Here is a 26,475-nt window from a genome sequence, read left to right on the forward strand (position 1 = left end):
AGAGAGACGAGATGTATTTATTTTTGATACAACATGATATTTCAATTGAAATCAAGATATATATATACTCATATATACAATTTTCTCTCACACGCAATTTTCGCTCATCTCTCTCCCAATTCACAAGAAGATAACTTCGAAATTGAAATTAAAATACATAAATACAAATTGTATCACTCCTAAAATAAATATATAAATATATATTTTTCGAATAATAGTTATATTCATTTTCTTTCAAACACAAATACAGTTTGATAATAATTATATTTGTAATTCTAATATATATTTGATACAATTGGTTGTATCAATCCACGAAGATATTGTTTGATAACATGTTTGTCAATTTTTTTTCGAAACACGGAAATCTATCAATCTAAAAAGAATAGGACGATTCAAAAGAGAAGAAAAGTCTGATACAGTTCGATACATGTTTCTAACCTACTGATGTAAAACATTATACAACAAATTAACAACACAAAATGAAATTTTTTGATATAAACATGTTTATCTGATAAAAAAATGAATCAACAATCAACGAATACTTATGAAATATTGAATACCAAGAAATGCAGGTACATATAAATAAAATTAATTTTTGGTAAAACTTTAATGGATTCTTATTAATATAAGAGACAGAAATAGAAAAAAAAATGAAAGATTCATGCAATGATTATAGAGAGAGACCATACAAGAAAGGGATGTGAGAGGAGCAACGAAAGCAAGAGAGGGAGAGTGACAGGAATGAGAGAGGTAGATAGAGTAGAGATTCGATATAAAATCCTAACTATAGTTATATGTATTAGATAATTTTTTGAAATTAAGTATCGCTAGGTTATGTCATCGTTGTTATGTGGTTTTCAATGTTACTCTTTATAGTAAAGTTTACCTAATTAACAATCTTAAAGACATATTATAACTCCTTTTAAATATTCTCAAATTGATTATAATATACTAGATTTCAATCCATAAAAGTAGGGCTGGGCATTTGGTAATTCAGTTCAATTTTTTCGATTCTCAGTTCTTGATATACATGTTTGGTACCAAAATACCAAATACCAAATATAGTAGAACCGAAGAACTGAAGAAGATATAATTAAAAAAAAATCAAAATACCCAATATAGTACCTACTGTAGTGCTGGTGGTCGTCAGTCTGATGCTGGCCTACTATTTTAAGACAGTCGGTTGTTGCCTGCTTTTGATCACTGCCTTAATGTCGATGGTCAAGTTTGAAAAGGCTGACCTAATTTGGCCTAAAATTATTTGAAAACTGACATAATTTTACCTACAATATAATATTAACATGTATTATAATATACTCCCTCTGTCCCTTAGTCCCAAAAATAATGAAACATTTATATATTAAGTAAATAATTTAACTATAAAATGTCTATTTTACCTTAATGACATAATTTATAGCCACAGAGATTTATATCATTCATTTTGACTACAAATTTCAAAAGTCTTTCTTTCTTTATTTTAACATTTGTGTCGAGTCAAACTACTTCAAATAAAATGGGACATAGAAAGTAATATATTTTGATCAAACCAAAATACTGAAAAAACAAAATCCACATATTGAAACCGAACCGAAATATAGAAAGTACAAATATATATACCGAAAAATCAAAATTGAGATATCGAAATAATTCTATTTGATTCGATATTTTAATTTTTCGATATTTATGTCCAACCCTATATAAAAGAGATTCTAGTTGGATCTCAAACTAAACCTTTCTTATTTCTAGCTAAAAAAAAATCTTCCAACTAACTCAAACAAATCTTTTTATATATTCTTGTAAGAAAAAAAGGTTCTTTTGTTGTGTTGGATATTTTGATACGAATTCGCGTATAGAGAAAATTTAGTGTTTTAAATTGTTCTTTTATCAGATATTTTTAGTCATATTTATGAATAAAAATTAATATGTCAATTGTTATTTATATATATCAAATTAATAATACATGACATGTATTTGTATATAGACTACTAATACCTAGTAGTTATATAGTTAATTAACATGATTCTCCTCTCATTAAATCATTCAAACTATAAGTATACCTTAATGATTTATGCCATATTGGTTTGCCTCCGGATTATGTAGTTCAAGTCCCCAAGGGGAAGGGTACTGGTTCAATTGGGCCTATTGGGCCCCCTAGACGAGCCCATACTATTGGGCCTACAAATTAGGGTGTATTTCTCTAAGAAAGCCCAATACATAACTGAGCCCAATCATTTGATTGGGGGTAGCAATTTCAGCCCATATTAATAAGGAAAAATAACTTAAATACACAACTATAAGTTTTATATTCTCTAATTTTCCCTTCTTTTTTTAAATATTACATAATTTCCTTTTTTTTTTAATTTTAGTAGAAGTGTATAGATACATAACATTCTCTCTCCTATAATACACAATTACCCAATATAATGCCTATTTTTTCTCCATTAAAACACTCAATCTTCTAAATCAGTTTTTGGATTTTGAATTATTAATTTTAATTAAAACACCCAATTTTGAAATTTTGAATTTCAAAATTCAAAAAATTTGAAATTTCAAAAATTTGGACAATTTCTCTTTCTTCCTTCATCACGTTTCCAGTTCTTCTTTCTCCATCATCGTCTTTCTTCTTCTTAAACCAGCATCTTTTATTAGTTTCTTCTTATTCTTCTTAATCCATCATCGTCTTTCTTTTTCTTAACCCAGCATCTTTTATTGGTTTCTTCTTTTTCTTCTTAATCCATCATCAGTTCTTCTTTTCTTCCCTTTTTTGTTTTGGTTAATTGTTCTATTACATCATAGTAATGGATTCGTTAATTAATAGAAGGATATATGATTCCGACGATGAAAATTGGAAAGAAAATAGAAAAAAGTCTTTGCATGATCCTATGAATCTTCAGAAGGATTCAAACAAAGACTCTAGCGAAACATCAAAATCAAAGGTTGTCAAAATACAACAAAAAAAAGAAAAAAGAAGCAGCAAACATTGTTGTTAGGCCTACATTGTTTCGGGTTTGTATTTTTGTACTTAAAACTGTTGTTGAAATTATTAAAAATTTTAAGGAATCCAATATGTATCAAAAAATCATGAAAATTATTATCATGTATCAGACAATAGGTTTAATACATGAGTACTAAGTGGATTATAATGTTTAGTCTATGCTTTGACACATGAACTAGATGTGTATCATATGATTTCCTATGTATCAAGGGTTTTTAAATTCTTTATCATGTATCAGTGATTAATTTCAATAAATGCGCCATCAAGTGTGCTTGCTGATACTTTTTGAATCAGTATGTATTGTGTTTTAGATGATGCATTGATACATGAATTTGTTGTGTATCATAATATTTTCTATGTATCATGAGGTTTTGAAAATTGTTATAATGTATCATTCACTAAGTTTAATAACTGCGTCATCAACTGTGCTTGATGATACATATAGAATCAGTGTGTATAGTGTTTAGTCGATGATATAATCTTTGATTTTCAAAATTTGAAATTAATATCCAATTACGTGCTGATTTAATGCTGATTAATGATCTGTTACCGTAAATTGAGCTGTTTTAGTTAACAAGATTAAATGTACCGTTTTTCCCCATTTTTTTCTTAACAGTTTAAAATTACCATGTATCATTTACCATGTATCACTAGAGTCTAAAGTATCACGGCACAACAATTTTAAGGGATTTTTAGTAAATACTAAATTTGTCGGGACAGAGTGTAATTATTGAATTACACTATGGGATTCCTTAAATTTTTACTATTAATAAAATGAGCCCATTTTAATCATATATAATGACTTGGATCGTTCATATTATTATAATTGGTCAAATATGGGTTTTAAGCTATTTTAAAAGTCTCTTCAAATATGGTCCAAATGGATTCAATATGGGTATCCATTTGATCCATATTAGATCACTTATTTTCACTTTCACTCGATAAAAAAGAATTTAGAGGTAGGTTGGTGAAAGTTGGGGTGTAGTGGGGGTGGGGGGCTGAGAATGTCGGGGAGGAGAGGTTGAACTTTTTTTTTTGTTGTTGCAAAAACAGATTTTTTTTTTTGAAAAAAAATAGGATATGTTGGTGGAAGGTGGGGTGGGGGGCAGGGGGTTGTCAGGGGACAGGGTAAATTTTTTTATTATTTGAAAACAGATTTAATTTTTGAAAAATAAGTTTTTAGGGGTAGGTTGGTGAAAGTTGTGTGTGGGGGGTAGGGTATGTGGAGAGGGGTACATTTATGTTTTTGAAAAACTAATTTTGGTTAAATGGGTCAGAACCATTTTGACNTCAAATTATATTTGACCAAATCCATATTTGACATATTATATTTGGATGAATTATGATCCAACCCATTTTTTCTCAAACCATATGAGTGCAAAAATCAATCGTTTGCCACCCCTACATTTGACAAAGTCTTTGAGGAAGGCCTTTAGTAAACTTTAGAGACGTGAACATTAAAACCTATTTGTATAATCCCCCTTTATAATATGGAAGTAAAAAATGACATGAAATGTAAATATAAAAACAAGTGTTTCCAGTAAAAACGATCAGATTCTAAATTTCTGATAGAGAAAAGAAAAAATGTATAGGTGCATTTACATATTCGAGGGTCATTTGTTAGTTGAATAAGAAATAAGTTAGCCATATATTAATTTATGTATAAATTATATGAGGTTTACTAGGTAGATAGACTAAATTTGGTGATTTCATCATATCAAAATGATTATTAGCAGCAATTAAGAATTAATTGCCGCTAAATATGTATTTTTAACGGCAAAAAACACTCTTTGTATATTTTCCTAAAGCTTTAGCGACATCGATACTAATGACACTTAACTAATGCCGGTTAAAATTTTAGCACTCTTTATTAATGTCAATATTTATCGCCTCTAAATAACGGTACAAAAAATTCTATCTCACACATAATCAATATGTGCATAAATTCATTTATAACTAATCTTTACATTATTATAAGGAAAAATAACTTAAATACACAACTATAATTTTTATATTCTCTAATTTTCCCTACATTTTTTAAATATTACATAATTCCCTTTTTTTTTATTTTAGTGTAATTTTTTAGATACATTACACTCTCTCTCCTATAATACACATTTACCAATTTTAATGCCTATTTTTTCTCCATTAAAACACTCAACCTCTTAAATTAGTTTTTGAATTTTAAATTTTATCCATTTAAACACTCAATTTTTTAATCAGCTTTTTGATTTTGAATTATTAAATTTAATTAATTTTAAATAAAAGACCAAATTTTGAAATTTTGAATTTCAAAATTCAAAAAATCAGGAAGCAGGATAACTTCCATATCTTTCTACCGTTTTGTTCTTACTTCCATATTTTTTGCTTGCTTACACACCAAAAACATAAGAATCAGTGCCTCTTGCCTTAGAAGAAGTTAAGGTGATAAAAACAAGTAGACAATCTTCATCTCATCCCAATACATTCGCCCAGTTACCACTTCCCCTTCCTCTTCCTCTAGCATCAACTTTGCATAAGGCCAAACAGGACTCAAAGAGTAAGTTTGTTAGGCCTACATTGTCTGGGGTTAGTATTTTGGTACTTAAAACTGTTTGCTGAAATTAGTAAAAATTTTAAGGAATCTAGTGTGCTTGCCGATACATTTGAATAAGTGTGTATAGTATTTTAGATGGTGAATTGATACATGAATTTGTTGTGTATCATAATATTTTATATGTATCATGAAATTTTGAAAATTGTTATAATGTATCATTCAATAAGTTTAGTAAATGCGTCATCAACTGTGCTTGATGATACATATAGAATCAGTGTGTACAGTGTTTAGTCAATTCACTGATACATGTAGTAGATATGTATCACATGTTTTGCATATAATATGAATTTCTGAAAACTGATATCATGTATCAGTAAGGTATTAGTTGTTTAGTTGATGTACTGATACATGTTTTGAAAATTGTTATAATGTATCATTCACTAAGTTTAATAAATGTGTCATCAACTGTACTTGATGATACATATAGAATCAGTGTGTATATTGTTTAGTCGACGTTTCTGATACATGTATTAGATACGAAATTGAATCTCCAACAACGATTCCGTCGATTTTGTAACTTTCATTCTGCAATTTGTTCACCCAAATTCCGGAATGTCTCATCAAAATCGAAGTATTCATCTTGAAAAATCCACTGTAACAACAATAAAATTACTGTAGTTCGAAATTTAACAGATTGTTCAAAAAAATTGTTTTCAAAATAGATGATATAATCTTTGTTTTTCAAAATTTGAAATTAATATCCAATTAAGTGCTGATTTTATGTTGATTAATGATATGTTACCGTAAATTTAGCTGTTTTATTAACAACATTAACTATACCGTTTTTTCCCCTTTTTTTTCTCAACAGTTTAAAATTACCATGTATCATTTACCATGTATCACTAGAGTCTAAAGTATCACGGCTCAACAAATTTAAGGGATTTTTTGTAAATACTAAATTTGTCGGGACAGAATGAAATTATTGAATTACACTATGGGATTCCTTAAATTTTTACTTATTATAAGTCACGTAACTCTAACCAGGTACCAAACGATTCACGGAATTTTAAGTTTTTTCATTGGAAATCGTGCAAGCATTATCGCTGTCTTAAATCTCAAATCCGTATTCGGCATATCACAAGATTGGCCGAAATTCAAATACAATTTGTGTGCAGCCATATTTTTGCAACTTGTAACCAATTGAAGTGATTTGATCTGCCGCTTTACTAAAAAAACTTATCCTTCTCTAAATCAATAAATAATTCCACTAGAGATCCATATGGTCAATTCTCAAATTAAAAGTTAAAATTTGACAGATATATTGTAGTATATATGCAAGTCGTTTGTGTTGCAGTGTTTTCAATTTCGAAAGTTTTTCTTGCATGTTGATCAATTATGTGACCACTTGCTAATATAATAACCAAGTGCACTGATACCTCTAAGACATGCAAGTGGTAAGTAACAAATTTTAAATATATATGGAAAATAATTAACTATATATAAACTCGGAAGAAACAAGAATATTATTGATAAAATAATATGGTTACAGTTCCGTTTCTCCCTTCATTCTTTTCTCTTTTAGGATTTCTCCGTTTTCTTCATAATTCGAAATCATTAACGACGTATTTCTCAAACTAGGATGATTTGAATTTCTTGTTTTTCTCAAACTATGATGATTTTGACTTGATCTCCATGAAAGAATTTGTGAATCTTCTTAAAATGATTTGTGAATTCTTAAAGTATTTTACCATCAAAAATTTGTGAATCTTGTTGAAGTATTTGATTATCAAGAGGAGTCAGACATATTTTGATCCCCTTGTGAATATGTCATTAATTTACAGAATATTTCATAAGCCTCTTTAAAAAAATATATTACCCTTTATACGTACATATATGAGATAGGGTTGAGGATAAACTACCTTTTTGAGAATCCTAACTCAAATAAAACTCGTCTTGTAAAATCCTACAACATCTCATGAATGCCTTTGATGGGTAATTTATTGGATTTATGAGAAATTAAAACACCGTTATTTGTTTTACTGCTCTTAAAATGTATCAATCTATGTATAATTAATTTGTTGCTTTAAAAATTGTAACTCCAATTAGAATAAAGGGAAATAAATAATTAGAACATGTAAGAACAAAGGGAAAAGTAAAATAAAAAATATCATGGTTGTCAGCACAACAAGCACCACATATCAATTAAAAAAAACAACTACTTGAGTACACATGGTAGAATCAACTTATAAGGCCCCCAAATTGCCATATTTGGATGTATATAATTGATTTTTAATAAAGGTTACCAAAAATTGACCACTCACATGATAAGGTCAACAAGCTACAAAATTATGTTTTTTAGCTATAGGGAGTGGTTGATTTTGGGGGTGGGAGGTTAGTATATTTCAGGTAGGTAGTCATTGCATATATATTGGAGAAATTTCTATCCTCTAACTAGGCTTCTCCAATTCTGGAAATTAGAGTCATCAATCACTCAACTCATCTTTACTATTTGCCTTTCACTTTTACTGTTTTACCACTCAGTACTAGTAGGATTTGAGGAGATACGTGTCGAATAAGGGGCGGAGGAGAAATAGCTAGGACGGTAAAGTATCATGTCATTGTGATGTTTATTTTATCGTCATGTCATGCAATATAGAATTAAAATAACTATTTCGAATAATTATAAATAAGATTAGATCATTATAATAATCGCGTACATTGCGAAAATAAATTTGACTATTTCTTCTCTTCTTTATGATTGTTTCACCAAAAAAATTGATAAACATTACCATAAAAGAAAAATTAAATGTTTGTCGTTGATTTTTTCTAGTTTAGATTGGAATCCTTTTAATTTCAGCCTTAGTACACAATTTTGTTAGGCATATTATATAAACATATATTTAAATTTGACCTTATCATCATACAAGTAAATACCTAAACTTTGAGTATGCACGTGTATATTTATACACTTTGATACGTTTCTCACAGTTTCAATTGAACACTGTTGAGATAGTTATAATATTGTGGGATCAGGTATGTTCTCACATTGGGGAAAGGCCACCCTTAAGGTTATTCAAGACCTAACACATAAAGTCTATTAATTGAGTAAAGTTTACTTTTTTATATATATATATAAATGACTTGGATTTGATCTTGGTTTTTGCCGTTGGATTAGATCTCTACTTAATTTAGAGATTTATTTTGAGCAATTATTTACTTAAAAAGTTAAATATAATATTTAACTTTTAATTATTCAAAATGTTACGTCTGTTTATAAAGAAAGCAACTAAAGATTGCGTCTGTTCACGAAAAAGTGACTTTTTATTGTGTCTATTAACGAAAAAAGTGACTTTTTATATTTAATTATAAATTCAAGTATTCTAAGAAGTAGTTTACTAAATCGCATATATCTTTCAGGTTTTGTTGTATCATGATAAAGAATTGTTTGTCATTCCTTAAAGAATATACATGTAATAACTCTTGAAATATAATGATCTTTCACGCTTCAAAACTTTATCTTTTATGGCTTTTTTTCTTCTAACAAGTACTTCAACTTAATTTACTAAGTAACAACTAAATATTTCTAAAATTAATGTATCATATTAGCGTCATGTGATTATATGTCACAAAAAATACAAATTAAAGTATTTAATTGACAATTAAAACCAACCCTGTAAGACATGTCACCAATTGCTTAAATATATTGTCGACTAACTTGAAAGACGGGAAGGGGAAACGACTTGTGAGAAAGGTTGTCTAATTTCTATTTCAATGGTCCAAATTTTTTTCATTATTAGTTCTCTTAGGAAATATAACACATTATTATATTTGTAAAAAAATAATTTTAGACCAACTATTTTATTTTTAATAAATAGTTTTATATTCGCAACGCAAGCTTATAAATTTTCTTTTCATATATTTCATACTAACTTCCATATTAACCGCGCATCGCACTAGTATATAAATTAAAAAAAGGAAATGAATATTAATTATTTCTTTTGTGCATATTTATTTATATATTTTGAATTTTACGTATTCTTTAATGAAATAATAATTTAATATTAATAGTTGACGAAGAGTGAAGTATTATGTTTTAAAAAATAATTAAGCAAATAAAAGGTCTGATCATTCCACTCGTCTAATATAATAAAAAAAAATATAACAGTTTTAGGCACCTCTCAATAAAGTCAAGTGGCTTTCACTCCAGGAAGTGAACATAAAAGAATCGATGACAGAAAAGATTGGCTAATACCTTATCTCTTTTGAAAAAAGAGTTTTGTCTCCCTAGATTTGTATTCTTTCCCGAGATAACCAATCATCTTCCCTTTAAGATAAGGGTTAGGGAGGTGAAATTGAAATGGGAGTCCTTCTACAAGAAAGTTTTGCTCCCAGCTCTATAAATCGGAAGAGGATCCTCTCCGGTACATAATCTCCCTAGTTTCTCCATTACCCCTTTAATATTTTGACATGTGTCACACAAATAATCTAATGACTCAAATTTATTTGGTTAACTTAACAGTTTTACGATAGTTAATTTTTCTCTCACTTTCTATATGTGCTTAGGATTCTTTTTCTCTGTCATAATTTATTTTTTCACAACTCTTTTTTGCAACAAATTAATAATATATTTCTGTATTTTATTTCTAGTGTTTGATATTTGGGACTTTTAATTCATTTATTTTTAATCATTGATAAATTTTCAATTGATAGCCTCTCTCACAAAGTTTAATTGAAATTTTCCGAGTCAGTTGCCACCATTGTTTTTACCTTTTTGTCTCAAAAAGCTTAGTTTCAGTTTTCATATGTTTTTTTTTTAAAGAAGTTTTTTTTCTTACGAACTTACTAGGCAATAAGTCCTAATTATTTCCCAATTTGGCTTTTTAAAACCCCTCTTTCGTCACTTATTTTCATTTATTTTGTTACATTATTTGATATCTGTATATTAATTTTTTCAATATCAGACTTAATCAAAGAAAAGAAATATATATTGAAATGATGAAAGAAAGACAATTAAATATGATAAAGAAGAAAACATCGAAAAACATTCTTCTAACACATGAAGAATGAAAAGAGTCTCAATAACTAATGCAATAAAATTGAATGAATGATACATTTTTTTTACAAAATTTTTTTTATACATATATCTTCCAGGAAGTTAATGATTCTTATGAACGATTTGAAAATTGGAAGAAATTTTTTTTTTTAAAAGTAATGTGAGGAAATTTTTTTTTAAAGTAATGTGAGGAAAAATTGTTAAGGAATCTATTCATAATAAACTATCACAGAAGGTTTAAAAAAATGATATCTATGACATTATATTATTTATATGACATATGTCAGGATAACGAAGAAATCAAAGAATTATGTATACGAGAGAAGCCAAATGAAATCAAGAGTCAAAGCAAAAGTAATAATAAAATATTATTTTTTATTTTAATATAATTTATTTTAATATAATAGATAAGTAAAAGCTAAAAAACAACAAAATCGATAAATATATCGAAAAGTCGGCCAGAATTTGGAAGTATCTAAAAAAGAAAAAAATGAGAAATGAAAATTTCAAATTAAAATGTTGACGGCCACCCAATATAAATCAAGGGATTACCGACACCCAACATTAAATAGTGATTAACAAACACCACACATAGAAATCACAATTATATGTAATGATCTCATCTTAAATTTAAAGTTAATAATATAATACTATACTTTGACAGTAACATATTAAATTAATTGAATATTCAAATTAAATCATTACAAAATAGAACAAATTCCAAAAGTTGTCTCTGCCGGCAACCTAAAAACGTCAAAGAAAAAAAAAAAAAAAAAACTTAGCAATGACTCGTACATGCAAAGCGGCACTTTTTTATATTATATTTTATTCGACGTTTGATATGTAACTTTTATTCATCGTAAATTTATGTTATAGTACAAAATTGGACCATCTTATTTTATATATTAAAAAAACTAGAAGTATTTTATTATATTAATTTTATTAATAATGTTTTGGAGTTTTAATTTGACTAATACAATATTATATAATTATTTAAAACTAAGATAGGATAGAGAAAATGTAAATCTCATAATTTGCTTAAGCGAATATATAAAGTGAAATATTTATTTCGTAATATGAATCAAATAAAATTAAACAGAGCACGAAAGAAAACCTAAATTATTTAAATGACAACAAAAATACAAGAGAAAAAAGTCGAACCTTGCACGTTTGTGTCACGTGAAATGCATATGCTACTAACATATATGGTCATTTCTTTATACCTCATATATAATAGAAAATAGAAATTATAAGTATTTGTAATATGTTAACACTCTTGAGGACCCTTTAATTTGTTATCTTTCTGCTGTATGTGACCACATAATTAAGTGCAACGAACAAAAAGGAGAAGCTTAATTATAATTTTATATCAATGCAAATATTTAATAGGACAATTAGCTTTGTTTAATCATAAATTCATACAAATTGTATAAGTAAATAATCATCAATATTGAATAATTAAAATAAAAGAGATGCATGCTTCTTCAAATCTTACACTAATGTATAAGTTAACTATTTAATCATTCTAATTAAAAGGACATTTGGCTTAAGTTACGTAATACACGTAAATGTGAGACAAATAGTCATTAATCACACCAAAAAATTAACAAAGACAAATTAGTTGATTGGTTAAAGACAATCAATATGTTATAATATATGATGTGTATATTAGCTACCCTTTAATAGACGGAACAAAAAGACATAAAATCTAATCGCAAAATACCAAAAATGACTTTACTGTTTATTTAAACACAGAAAATGACCAAATATGCAAGGGACAGAAAAAGAAAGCATAAAATGGGAAAACACCAATATTTTTTTTTTGAGGACGATAATACCCTTACAAGTTATCGAGTCTCACGTATAGTAATTGAGTCACAAATTTTAATAAGAAAATTATATATAAAAAAAATTAAAAATTGTGAAATTTGTCTCATAAAATTAGGATTATGACTCAAAATATGAAGTTAAGAGTTTATTAGTAAAATATTCAAAATATGAAGTACACCATAATAAACAATATGCTATAAGGCTTAAAGGATGCAATTTTGTCAAAAAAAAAAGTTAGTATAATCCCTTAGGTAGCCCCCATAATCACAAATAACGTAGAGGTGATAAATTAATTCATAAAGATATAATTGGTTCAATCTATTCAAATTTACATCAGATCATTTCAGCCTGATTTATTTCAATACATAAAAAACATTTGTTACATTAATATGTCATCTAAATTGATCAATAAAAAATCTTATTAATATATATGATCTATTACATGTGGTCGTAATAAAGAAAAACTAGTTTATTAGCTTCTAAAAGAATTGTAAAAGAAAAAATAAAATAATTGAAACCAATTAGATTATGATCAACATTTTAGCTCATTTCAATCTAAGTAACTTTTGAATGGATCATTCTGCAACCCAAATTCAATCCTGATTTAACACCTCAAGCTAAGCCCCGTCCGGAGATTCTAGAGAAATGTTACAAAAAGGCAAAGTGGAAGAGGGTATTGTAGCCATTTGAGCAAGCAAAAATAGGAGTTGTGTTTGGGGTTTTTGGATGTATATAGGGCAAAGGTGATGGCCGGTGGGGAGAGAAATATAGTGTCTTGTAGCAAATAGAGAGATATTAGGAGCATGTAAAGACGCAATGATATAGATGTTTTTCTACTTGAGGACAAGACAAACCCACATGAAATGGAGGAATACATAGGCCCTCACCTATATGGAATTACCCCTCCCATGCTTCTTGGATCATTTCAACACAATATTAATTATGATATGTACTATGAAATTTTAGATGTGATACTATATATCGTCGGTATAAATAATTTTTATAATAATAAATATATTTTTGAGGATTTGATCAGTAGCAGAATTAAGATTTTTACTTATGTGGTTTAAAAGATTAAGAAAGAAACAAGATGGAAAGAAGTTGAAAGGAATTGAAGAAAGAGTTCGAATGAACCCCTTAATTAACCCTACTTAGCTTCGCCCCTGGACCTTGGTGTAAAATATTATTCACACCAATAGTGTATATAAATTTGAGATGCCATCTAATATATAGTTAATATATATTGTCCTGTAATTAATAACTTTTATATCATCATAGCTTCTTAAAATTTATATTAGTTTGAGGAGAGACTTACTTGTATATATGTTATTTCAACGACTTGATTGGTGATAGGAACTAAAATTTTCACTAGCTGAACATGTTTAATATCTAATACATATACATTAAAATAATTTGAATCACATATAACCAATTTAATTTGAAAGTTCGAATAAACACCACCTTATCTAGCTTCGCTCCTCAACATGATAGTGTAAAAAATCATTTACACCAATATAAGTGTATAACTCTATAATACAACCCTTAATATAAGATCATACATCATTTTCGTTGAGGACAAGATTGTCATTCAACTTGTTTGTTGTTTCTATCATCCAATAGCAATTTATCTTTAGTTTCTTTGTCCCCTTACATATATCTATCAACACTAATATTTTTCAAATACCACTCAAAATTACATTATAAATGATATTGCTTTTCATTCCAATCAATCAACCTCTATATATACCTCCCCCTACATCACCTCTTTCAAAACATTCCATTTTCCCCCTTTGTTCTTCCATCTACTATAGCTCATAAAGTAATCTAAATTTTTTTTATATATATAAATTTTTCATTACGTACCACACTATGCCTTCAAGAATCTCAGATTCTTTTAGACCTCATCACTCTCAAAAACACTTTGACTTGAATTTAATTAAAGAGTTACCAGAATCCCATGCATGGACATCATCAAATGATCATTATACTCAAGAAAATTCATGTAATTTCGAGTCTATTCCAGTGATCGACCTCGATAACAACAATAACAATAATAATAATAATATTCTTGATCATATAGGTCATGCATGCAAGAAATGGGGTGCATTTCAAATTATAAACCATAGTATATCAGAGAAATTACTACAAGATATTGAAGTGGCTGGAAAAACCCTATTTTCACTTCCTATGCAACAAAAATTAAAGGCTGCTCGCTCTCCTGATGGTGTCACTGGCTATGGCGTAGCTCGAATTTCGTCTTTTTTCTCAAAGCTCATGTGGTCTGAAGGGTTCACCATTGTTGGTTCCCCAATTGAACATGCTCGACAACTTTGGCCTAAAGATTACAACAAATTCTGGTAAGTGTTAGTGAATAGTATTTATTACGAGCCAAATTCATAATTCAAAAAGAAAAAGGAATCATCTATAAAATTCATCATTAATCTATCGATAAATAGTTCGTACAGATAAGATCATTTCTTGATTATACTTTCTTTGTCGTATATTCATTGTCATGTTTTGTTTTTCAAGAGTCCGTTTAACTAACTTTTTAAGATTAAAATTGAATTAGATTAATTCAATATTTTTTAAAAAAATTATTAAGATATTTATAGAAAAAAATTATAGTAAAGTACTGTAAGTGTATATCAATAAGATGAAAAAATATATCTTAAAATCTTGATCGTAGTGTTCTTATAGTTTGACTCTCCAAATATGAAATATTGCTATGTATTTTAGGAAGAAGAGAGTACAACATTAAATAAGATGTACCATTGATATTCTTCTGTGGCTAATGATCATTAGAAAACTCCTCAACCAGTTAACCACTATATATGACCACGAGGCTCGTTATACTATCAAAATGGTACATATATACTTATTTATCGCTCTTATACATATATATTTATATATATATATACAACAAAATAAAAATTCAATTTGGAACCACTATTCTATGCCAAACTTTTTTTTACTATCCCTCACATTTCTCATGCACGCATATATGGAAAATGAAAATGAAGTCTTTCTTTCATTTTCACAAGTACAAAACTTTTAATTATTTTATCTTTTTGTGCATAGTGTAGGGGAAGCCGTAGGTAAAACCTATTGATGTAACTTTTATACTTTATTAATGGAAGAAGAAAAGTTTAACGATAAAGACATATAAGGTCCCACAGACAAGATAAGGGAGACTTCACAGATCTACCAATCTCTAAATCGAATCTAATTATTTATTTTATTGTACTTTGTTTTTATGTCTATTTCTAGTGTATGTATAAATTAAATAAATTTCTCAAATAGTTTCTACCGTAGAAAATAAGAGTAGTATTACTTACTTAATAGTCACAAACATATGAAATTAGCTATGAAATTTATCTGGTAAAGTTTTTCGAGAGTTGATTTGAATAATTGTAAAAGTGAAATTATATTATATTAATTTAATATTTAATATAAATTTTGGGTATTCAAAAAACTATACGAAAAGTAGTATAAATTATAACTTTTGCCATATCAATATGATAAAAAATTAATACAACTTAAAAGGATGATCAAAATTCATATCGTTTTAAGAAAGAAACTATAACTACTAAAAGGTACGGAAGGGAATATATTGCTAAAACACCACTAGTTAATTAATTGAATTTTGTTAGAAATTGTCGCTAATCTCAATAGCTAAATTGGATTAACATGAGATTTTTGTTGTTTATCTACGGATTTATCTGTCTCTATTTCCTTGTTTTTTTATTAGTGAGTACTTCATATGATATTTTTCATATTTAGTAACGTTATTTATTATTTTTTCAGTGAAGTAATAGAAGAATATGAAAAGGAAATGGAAAAGCTAGCAGGAAGATTAATGTGGCTTATACTTGGGTCATTAGGAATAACAAAAGATGATGTAAAATGGGCCGTAGGCCCAAAAGGTGAAACCAAAGAAGGATGTGCTGCCTTACAACTAAATTCATACCCGGCATGTCCGGATCCGGGTCGGGCCATGGGTCTTGCAGCACATACGGATTCTACCATATTAACAATCCTTCACCAAAACAACACAAGTGGTTTACAAGTTTACCAAGAAGGAAATGGGTGGGTCACTGTCCCTCCAATACCCGGGGCATTAGTAGTTAATGTAGGTGACTTATTACACATACTCTCAAACGGGTCATACCCGAGTGTTTTACATCGGGCGATTGTAAACCGGACACGATATCGACTTTCTATAGCTTATTTATATGGTCCACCGTCGGGGGTGAGAGTCTCACCCCTGTCGAAATTGGTGGACCATAGGCACCCACCCTTGTATAGGGCAGTGACATGGAGTGAGTATTTAGGTACTAAGGCCAAATATTTTGATAAGGCACTTTCATCTGTACGGCTTTTTGTCCCTTTGAGTGGATTTTCTGATGCCAAAGATCATAATGGGGTACAAGTTGGATAAATTTACTAGTGACACTTACATTTGAATTTTATTTTTAAAAAAAATATGTTTCTTTTTCTCTCTTGGTGTCCCTTTTTACTCCATATTGGAGGAATATTGTTAATATTTTTGAGAGAGAGGAGAATATAGATTTTCTTTTCATCAATTTTTATATTGTATTTTAAAATTGTCGAATTTATTTAATGTCTGCATTATATAAAGTTGATTTCTCATCTGGTTCACTTGATTGATAAAAAATATGAGTGAAATGTAAAACATCATTATATTCTTGTCATTTCACGCATGAAGTCATTGATAACGGTCAAGTGTTATTCTCGATTACTTAATTGATGTGGCAATATTTTTTGAAGTAATTTTTTTTTAACAAGAAACACCTATTGTAATAATTTTTATTGAATTGTTCCAATGAATTGATATGTTTTTTCTTTTACATAATGGGAAGCCCATAGTTTTGATAAAACAAAACAACAAAAATGTCAATGTTTCAATTAGAACTTGCTTATCTTAAACAATTATTTGAGTCATATAATTGTAATTTAAAATGATTACAACAAATAAGATTTTGATTGAACTCCTTTTAAACATACACACAAATAATTGTAATTTAAAATGATTGACAACAAATCTGTCATAATTTCTTTATTAAAGGTATACATATAAATAGACACACAAACATATAAGCACACATTAAGGTTGTATTTGTTATTTAAAAATGAACAACCAAACAAACAATATTGATCTGCTGTCCTTTTTGTCGTAATGCTGGATGAAGCTTAAAAAAAAGGGTTAAAAATTAAAAGCCTAACCATCGATGACCACCTAAAGTTGACACAAATTTTTACTTAGACATTATTTTATTTATTTTAGACACGTATTTTAGACACCTCATGTCATGTATGTTATATCTTTTTAACGCTATTTTGGGATGAAATAAAAGTATATGACAAAAGAAATCAAACTATTACTGACCTGAATATGTAGCAATTCTATTGTAGAATGATGACAAGTACTAATAAATAAATAAACAAAGCCCACCATGCGAAATTTAAACAAGAAAACAAAATAGATCAGAGAAGAAGAAAAACAAACAAACTAGCCAAGTGCTCAAGTTGATATAGATGCCATGTTTGTCCATTTATGTTGGAGTTTCAAATCGATGGGTTCATTTATTTATCATCGTATCAGAGTCAAGCTCATTCAATTTTTCAATGTTGCCCCTCCTCCCCTCGCCACTCCATCTTATATTGTTCATGCTTCAAATGTCCAGTTCTAAGAGTATAATGATCCATAATATCCTGATCTTGAATAGTCTCTTATCATGAGCTAGATTTTGAGGTTGACTTTAGATTGTAAGTCCATTTCTTTACCAATTTTCATCTCTTTCTAGCTAGGTCCTCACTATTCATAAATTAACTCCATATACCTTAAGGGGGTGGAGGTAGCAGGCTCTAAATTCGGCAAAATTAATGTAAAAATCTTTTTATAATGGTGTTGTTTGTTTGAATATTTTTGGTCTACTATAACGAAATGTTATAATATTGAAGACGTATGATATAACAGAGAAGCATAAAAGGACAAAAAAATTTGATAAAAATTTTGAAAGGGTATATTAATATTTTTTTTAACCAAAGAGGTAAAATCGCTACTGGTGTAGCGATTTTATTTTCACACTGTTACTTCCGTTAAAGTTAAAATCGCTGACCCATGAGCGATCTTTTCATTTTTTTCAAAGAATATTGCTACAGATGCAACAATTTTGACAATTTTTTTTTAAATCACTGCCAATGATTTTTTTTACATTTTTAATAAAACAATCCACGTTATACTACTAATTAACTCCTCCTCACCTCTTTCTATTTTTATGGCCATAAAAAAAAAATCCACCGAAAGTGCCGCTAATGCAGCCGATTTTTTTGTGTTTTTTTTAAAATAAAAATCACCACTTTATATATTTTAAAAAATGTTTTCACCAAAATAGCTGCCTTGGCAGCTATTTTTTTTACTTTTTAAAGATAATTTTTTGGCCAAAATCGCTTCACATATTCTTCAAAAAAATGAAAATATTTTAAAGAGAATTGCTCGTGGGTTAGTGATCTTTAATTTAAAATGAGTATTGACGTGAAAATAAAATCACTACGACAATGACGATTTCTCTCCTTTGATTAAAAAAATAATTATTATACCCTTTTAAATTTTTTATTAATTTTTTCTACCCTTTAGACTTCCAACTCTGATATAACATAACATGAAAAAGAGGTTCAATAAGAAAAGGAGGAGAAATTGATTGTTGCAAGTGAAATGATTTTATAGAAGATAGATATTATATTGGGAAATATGATTGCATATGTAAAAATATTACCTATATATACTCATATAAAAAAAAATCAAACACCAAGCTTGTTATTTTTGTATATTTTTTTTAACCCCCTTATCAAAATAATTGATCACTGCCCACTGTTGTTGGAAATTATTGTAGAGACAAAATTACAGGAAGATGATGGAATATAATAATGTGGCAGTGTCAATCCATTCAACAACAATTTGTGGTAGAAAGCATGTGCCTTTCCTACATAAAGAATAATTCTCAAAATTATATTCAATAATTCTTCAATTTCTTCATAGTTTTAATTCATTGCTCTACAAGAGTTTTTGACATAGAATATTTTAACAAATGTACTGTCCTAGGAACAATTGTGGGGTTTCAATTCTGATAGATGTGAACTGAAATGTGATTGATGCAAAAATTTTAAAGGGAAAAAGTTCCAAATTTGATCATGAACTTTTTAGAATTACTCAATTTTATCGTCTTATATTTACCCTTATTATTAGCGATGCCTCTAAAATCAGTGAAATTTAGAGTGTGTATGGGGCGAAGGAATTGGTGATTAATTAAAAAAAACTCGTTGATCAATTTATTTCACCTGTTTTTTTTTTTGTTTGTTATACTTTTCTTTCTAGCTCGTTTAAATAAAAACGTCTCTTTTTTTCTTATTTTTTTTGACAATTCTTTAATTTAAAATTTTCACGTGAGCACGTGATAAGTTTAAAACCACAAAACTAAAAAACATTTTGACATATCTTAAATTTAAGATCATCAAATTAAAATAATTATTTTACTAAACTTTATGTTAAAGTAAATCAGGATAAATATATTGAAACAAAGAATATACTTCCATTTTAACAATTAGGGAAAGGATTTTGCGTACGGTCTAAGTTGGCATAGTTAATCTCCAATAATGATGAATATATTTTTCACGTCTATTCCAGATTTATCACATTTTAGTTCATAAAAATATAACTCGTTTAAACTTCAACGAATAGGGCTAATTGAGTTGCTTATATTGACCAATTTTATCCAAAAAAAAAAAAGAAGAAGAAGAAGAAAAAGATTTAATTTGTTCAATATAATCATACTAAATAAATGAATTAAAGTCTTTTTTAATTAGCTTGATTTGATAATTTAAAAAATTATACTAATGTCTAATCACTTCATCTTTTCAATTCCTTCCATTTTCCACTACTTGATTAAAGTTGAATTTATTGCTCGAAATGGCAATCCACTTTTACTATCTTTTCCCTCATTTAAATTGAGAAAACTCCTTTTTTTGGTTAGATTGATCACATGTTGAAGATTAGGTTCTTTTAGACTTTTAATTTTGTGTTATTTCCATTGTTTCACTTTTAGTGCTTCTTTTTGTCCCTTTGTTGCATATTATAGTCTATAACTTCATGATAAACTTATAGAATTTAGAAGGTTATCTAATATTTATTAACTAACCATCAGCAAAAAAATGAAGGGATATCACAAAAAAAAATTCTCTCCTTTGTTTGTTTAGCTTTTCTTGTTCTTCAAGTGGTTCACTAGGTGACATTTCTCTTTTTGTTTTGGTTATTCTTCTTTCTGGCTATGTATTACGAAAAGTATGCACCATTCATTTTGGGCTTCGGAAAGGGTTTAAAATGTTCGGAAAATTGTAAATTTAATATTGAGTAACTTTTATATATAGCAAACATAGTTATAGTTTGCATAATTATGCTCCATAGCAAACATAAATATATATATTTCGTTATACATATAAAAAAAAAGTAACTGTATAATTCGCTATACGCATACAAAGAAAACGGTTTTATAATTCGCTATACATATACAAAAGAAAGCAGTTGTATACAAAAGATCAATTGTATAATTTGTGTATGTATAAAAGGAGAAAGAGAGAAAGACAAAAGAAAACTGGACAGACGAATATTTGTATTGTATAATTATAAGTGTATAGGACGAAGATATATGTATTTGCATGTGTATATACAAATTTCTCTCACTTTATACAAACAAGATCACAATTTATATATTTCGTTTCTGATTGTATAAGCGAGAGATGTGAGGATAGCGAGCGAGATATGGGAGAGAGAAAAGAGGAAACGAAAATATATGTATATATACAACTTCCTCTCTCTTTATACAAACACAAACACATTTTATTGTACGTTTGTGTTTGTATAAAAGCGAGAGAGGCGAGCGAGACTGCCACCAAATGAGAGTGGGCGAGCGAGATTCCATCATAGAGAGAGACGAAAATAACAATAGTTTGCTATAGGTTACAATTAAATAAAAGTATATTTTTAACATTTAATTTAAATTAATAGTTTGCTATTATATACAATTTTCCCTTTATTATATATGTCCTCGTTAATAATTTGATCTAAGTATGTCTTTGTGGCTCGGGTAAAAAAATGCCCTATTACACAAAAATGTGCTTAGATAAAGTGTTGTTTTCATTTTTAATAGTAACCTTTCGAAGAAATTGAAGCAAGGTATTTTTTCGTCGTTAATTTAAATGCTTTATTTTAGAATAACTAATTTTGACATAATTAACATAATTTTTATCATCACCAAAGATTGTGATTGAATGATATTCTATCCTTACTCTGAATATTTAGATTTGAGCTTTGGATATAGAATTACTTTTGATAAGGAATGCTTAGCACCCAAATGTGACTTTCCAATTTAAATTTGAATTAGTTGAACCTTAATTAAAAAGAATTGCTTAGATTAAGTGAAAAACTAGATGAAAACAAAAGAAAGCATACAATTGCTTCTTTTCAATGACTCAGAATATTATAAAGATTAAACATAAGTATGTCATTTTTAATTTCACAAACAAATTATTATTTATTATAAAAAGTAGTGATTTGCTAGTATCATCAAGTCGTTGTAGTATAGTGGTAAGTATTCCCGCCTGTCACGCGGGTGACCCGGGTTCGATCCCCGGCAACGGCGATACAATTTTTTTAATTTCTCTTATCTTTCGACCAAACTTTTATTTATTCGATTTCCAAAGTATGTTCAACAAACATTATAAAAGGCAGACCAGTGCATAAAACACACACACACACCTATATATATATACTCAATTTATTTTTATCGGTCAAAGTTCATACAATTTGACTGTCGAGAATAGAAACATGACAAATAAAAATGAAAGAAAGAGTACATGCTAATCAAAGAGCATACGTAGTTATTCCCTTGCGTAATCAAAGAAAATTAAATTCAGACACCACAATAGGTTTTCAAAGCAGATGCACATCTTTGACCTTCTTCAGTATAGTAAAAATCAAGGAATTCAACATGATCAAAGGGCTTAAAGAGTAAAGAATGTTCTTCATCTACCAACTCTTCTGGTGCCTTTATTGTATATCCAGCTTTAGGTATTGAAAACAAACCAACAGAATACCTTGTTTCATTTCCTCTCATCATTACTCTATGATACGGTGAATGCAATCGACCATTTGCCCATGCCTACGTATAAAATAAGTTAACTTGAAGGGTGTTTAGATGATATTTTTTGACGAAATATATAAGTTAAAAAAATAATAATATGTTTTATAAATTACACGAATATTTCATCTGTATAATTTATGGTGACGTATTTTCTTTTGTAGTATAATCTAATAAGAATGTTCACATTTCTTTATTTTAATTAAAGATAATTTCATGATAAACTTTTCTTTTTACTTTTAATAAACGACTTAAAGACACGTAAACAAGAAATATATATGACTTATTTTAAATTAAATATGAGGTTAATGTTGAAAGAGCTTACGTATAGAGAGTCTCCAATCATGACGGTAAAAGTGTCTGGTGTAGGATCAACATTGATCCACTGTCCATCTTTCGTCAAAACTTGAAGACCACTCACTTCATTTTGATATAATATAGTAACAATATTCTTGTCAGTGTGAGCATTTAGTCCTACTTTAGTTTCACTGCTTTGTGGTCCTTTATACTTCATCACTCGAAGAAGGTAATTGGTTGAATTCATATGCTCATCCATGTAATTTTGGACACCTAAACTCTCAACAATCATTCTTCTTATTGTTTGATCTAATTCCGCTAGTTGCTCTGAGTATGATTGAATTGTGTTGCTGTCAAATACACATAATAAATTATACATTAAAAAAATAAGGTATTACTAATAACGTCTATACACCACTAAAAATTTAGAATATAATTAATGACAGAGATGGATTCAAATATTTAAGTTTAAAATTTTATATTTATTAAAATATCTAGTGAATTTTCACATTTATATCCTTTTTTTTTTGTTTGTGTTAGAGATATGTGGGCTCAGCTGAATTTATACCTTTTTAACTAGATATGTCAAAGGACCGAGGCAGAGCAAGAGGGATCATAATTCCTCATATAAAAGATTACGTTTTTTTTTTATGTATATATAGTAGATGTTGAATTTCTCTTGACGAAATTTCACCCTACCTTTGCTAATTAACTATAGCTATCTGTTTCGAGTCCTGAAAATAGAGAAATGAAATGTAGGAGGACTATTTATCCTTTAAAAGCGATTAAACACGAATCTAAATTAATCGATTTGAAAATCAAAAAAAGTTCTAAAGTAAATTAATTGACACGACTAATAATGGATAAGAAGTTTTTTTTACCAAAAAGTAGGATTTCCTTGAGGCCACAGAATTTGAGTGAATTTTTCAGCTTTATGAGGAATATTAGCATCATCAATGCCCATACTTTCATAGAGTGGAACTTGAGGATATTGTCCAACATAGCCATGGAATGGTTTTTTTGAAATGTTTTTAAGTTTGGTTTGTAAAGGAAGATCAAAAAGCTCTTGTAAGGATTCAAAAATTGATTTTCTAAGATGTATTGGAATTTTATCAAAGGAAGCTTCAAAACAACCATATTCTACTAATGCTTTGTGTACTTGGCTTTTCACTTGATGCCATACAAGTGTGTCTGGCTTTAGATCTTCATGAGAAAAGTCTATTTTTGGAAGCTTGATGTTTTCAGAACCCATATTTTCTATAAAGAGAGAACTCTCAAGTGTCTTTGTTTGGTGTGCATAATTTCATTTTGTAGTTGAACCTATTTATAAAAAATTTGGAATAGCAATTTGGTTGAAGAGGAGAAATTTTATGTTATAAACTACACAACCAATTTCTAAAATAGGTTGGTAAGGACATAAGCAAAATCATTAAATGGACTAAAGTAGCGCGTAAATAATAATATATTCAGTGTAATCTTATGATTGGTGTGTACGCAGACCATACTTTTACATAGTGTGAAGATAGAGTTGTTCTTGATATACCTCAATTGATCAAGTAAAGCATTTCAAAACAAAAGAACACAATAATAAAAAAATGAAGTTAAAAATAATAGGAAAAAATAATAATAATCATAATAACAACAAAAATAACGTTTAAACAAGATTTTCCTAATTGATTTATTACTCTGATCGAAAATTATGCTTTAGTTATATGCTTATACATATTTACTAAAATACTAAAAATTAAAAAGAGAGAGTTGATTGTGGAAGTAATTAATTGTGTGAGTGAACATATGTGATTTTTTTTTTTTCTTTTCTTTATCTCTTTTAGTCCTTTTAAATGAAAAAAAATAAATCTTCATATAAAATTCTCCAGAAATATTGTAAATTCTTATTTATAAAAATGTTAGAAAGAGGATGAAAACGTGTAATATTATTGGCTCTTTAAAATATATAGTACGTTAAACAAAGTGTAATATGCATATGTACTGACCTTATAAATGGACCTTTTTGCAAATTATATTTTAGGTTTTCTCATAATTATCTCTAGTATTAAATAATATTTACTTTTGTCCTGATAGTATTAAATAGTCAGTAATAGTATTAAAAACTCATTCATTATGGATCCGGGCTCGTAAATCATGACAAAAAATTGTAGCAATTTTTAATTAAAACAATTATTCAACATAGCTAGACCATTTTTTAATAATTGAGAATTTTTAAATAAAGACAAGTTGTATATAATGAAATAATGCAAAATAAAAACTTTTTAATGTTCAAATTTTAATACGATAATTTAATAGCCATGTGTATATATGGAAATATGTTTTCGACTTTAAAATACATGTTAATATTATGATATGGACATTTTAATCTCAATAAAAACATACAAAAACTTTGACATCCTTTAATTAAATTTGTTTAATTGAACTATTAGAGAGTGAAATTAGAAAAGGGTATGAGTGAAAGTAAATATGTGACCGACCGTCTTTTCTTTATTTCCTTTTGTCCATTTTGGTGACATTAAAAATTTTCTTTACTATTTATTATCCAAAAAAATGCGTTTTAAAAAATAATAAATTGCAAAACACGATACTAATCTCAATAATTGCAAAAAAGTATTAAGAATTTTTATTAGATAAGAAATTACTAAGCACTTTGTCTAGTAACATAAAAGAGAAAAATTATCTTTAAGTCGCAACTCATAGTTATAATATAAACAAAAGTTATGTTTTCATTGTGACATGACTTTTTTCTTGTTTTTTAACCCCTATGTAGGAGCTTTTATTATTTTGCTTTTTCTGTGATTGACTCGAATACATAATCTTAAGTTAAAATTTAAAAGTAAAAGCAATTGTCATCCGAGCAACCCCTTTGTCACTCATAAATTAGTTGCCAACATTTTTTTCTTTTCCTTTTGTTTTATATGTATTAGAAAACAATATCATGAATGGAATATGTTAGAAATCATTAATCGTATTTGTTATGAGTCTTATGAATTATTGCTTATGTTACATAAAAATAAGTTATGATATCCATAATATCAAATAACATTAAATAAAAGGTTTGATGTGATGTACGTCCTTGTGACCCTCTACCGTAATGATTTTGTTTAATTTGGTCCGGCTGTTTGCTAGTATTATTCTATAATTTACATTACTAATGTATAAAATTAAATGTATAAAATTGATTATTTTTTTAATTTTATTTTAGTTTAAGGTACAGAATATCCATAATAGCAGAATAATGACTCCAAAAGAATGAAAATAAATAAGTGATACTATCGTTAGCTCTATAAAGATCTATGAGTTAGACGTGGTAAATAAGACTTATTTAGTCGATATTATCGAATGGAAAAAATATTGAAGATTTTCATTATTTTTATTTGAAATTTAAACCCAATCAATCGTTGTTAAAAAGGACTAGGGATTAAAGTGAACGATCAACCAAACTACTATATATGTCGAAGCTTTCATATTATGATATCTCTTATCTCCCTTTTGTGGTCTTGTTTCTCATCTTTTTTTGGTTACTTCTTTTTCTGTTAAT

At 28.0% G+C, this 26,475-nt stretch overlaps 2 protein-coding genes and 1 non-coding gene across 3 annotated transcripts; 2 read left to right on the forward strand and 1 right to left on the reverse strand.

Moving 5' to 3' along the window:
* Positions 1–14,175: 14,175 nt before the first annotated feature.
* On the forward strand, positions 14,176–16,997 carry LOC107022720 (gibberellin 3-beta-dioxygenase 1-like). Its single transcript, XM_015223314.2, has 2 exons — positions 14,176–14,771; positions 16,219–16,997. The coding sequence occupies exons 1-2, from the start codon at positions 14,284–14,286 to the stop codon at positions 16,850–16,852; spliced, it is 1,122 nt and encodes a 373-aa protein (XP_015078800.1). The 5' UTR covers positions 14,176–14,283; the 3' UTR covers positions 16,853–16,997.
* A 5,061-nt stretch (positions 16,998–22,058) lies between these two features.
* Positions 22,059–22,130, forward strand: TRNAD-GUC. The gene has a single exon. It is a non-coding gene; the product is annotated as a tRNA-Asp (tRNA).
* A 26-nt stretch (positions 22,131–22,156) lies between these two features.
* On the reverse strand, positions 22,157–24,270 carry LOC107022590 (probable 2-oxoglutarate-dependent dioxygenase AOP1). Its single transcript, XM_015223183.1, has 3 exons — positions 23,807–24,270; positions 22,954–23,275; positions 22,157–22,649 (listed from the first exon to the last, which is right to left on the reverse strand). The coding sequence occupies exons 1-3, from the start codon at positions 24,175–24,177 to the stop codon at positions 22,401–22,403; spliced, it is 942 nt and encodes a 313-aa protein (XP_015078669.1). The 5' UTR covers positions 24,178–24,270; the 3' UTR covers positions 22,157–22,400.
* Between the last annotated feature and the right edge of the window lie 2,205 nt (positions 24,271–26,475).

The sequence above is a fragment of the Solanum pennellii genome, chromosome 6 (assembly GCF_001406875.1).
Source record: "Solanum pennellii chromosome 6, SPENNV200".
NCBI lineage: Eukaryota > Viridiplantae > Streptophyta > Magnoliopsida > Solanales > Solanaceae > Solanum > Solanum pennellii.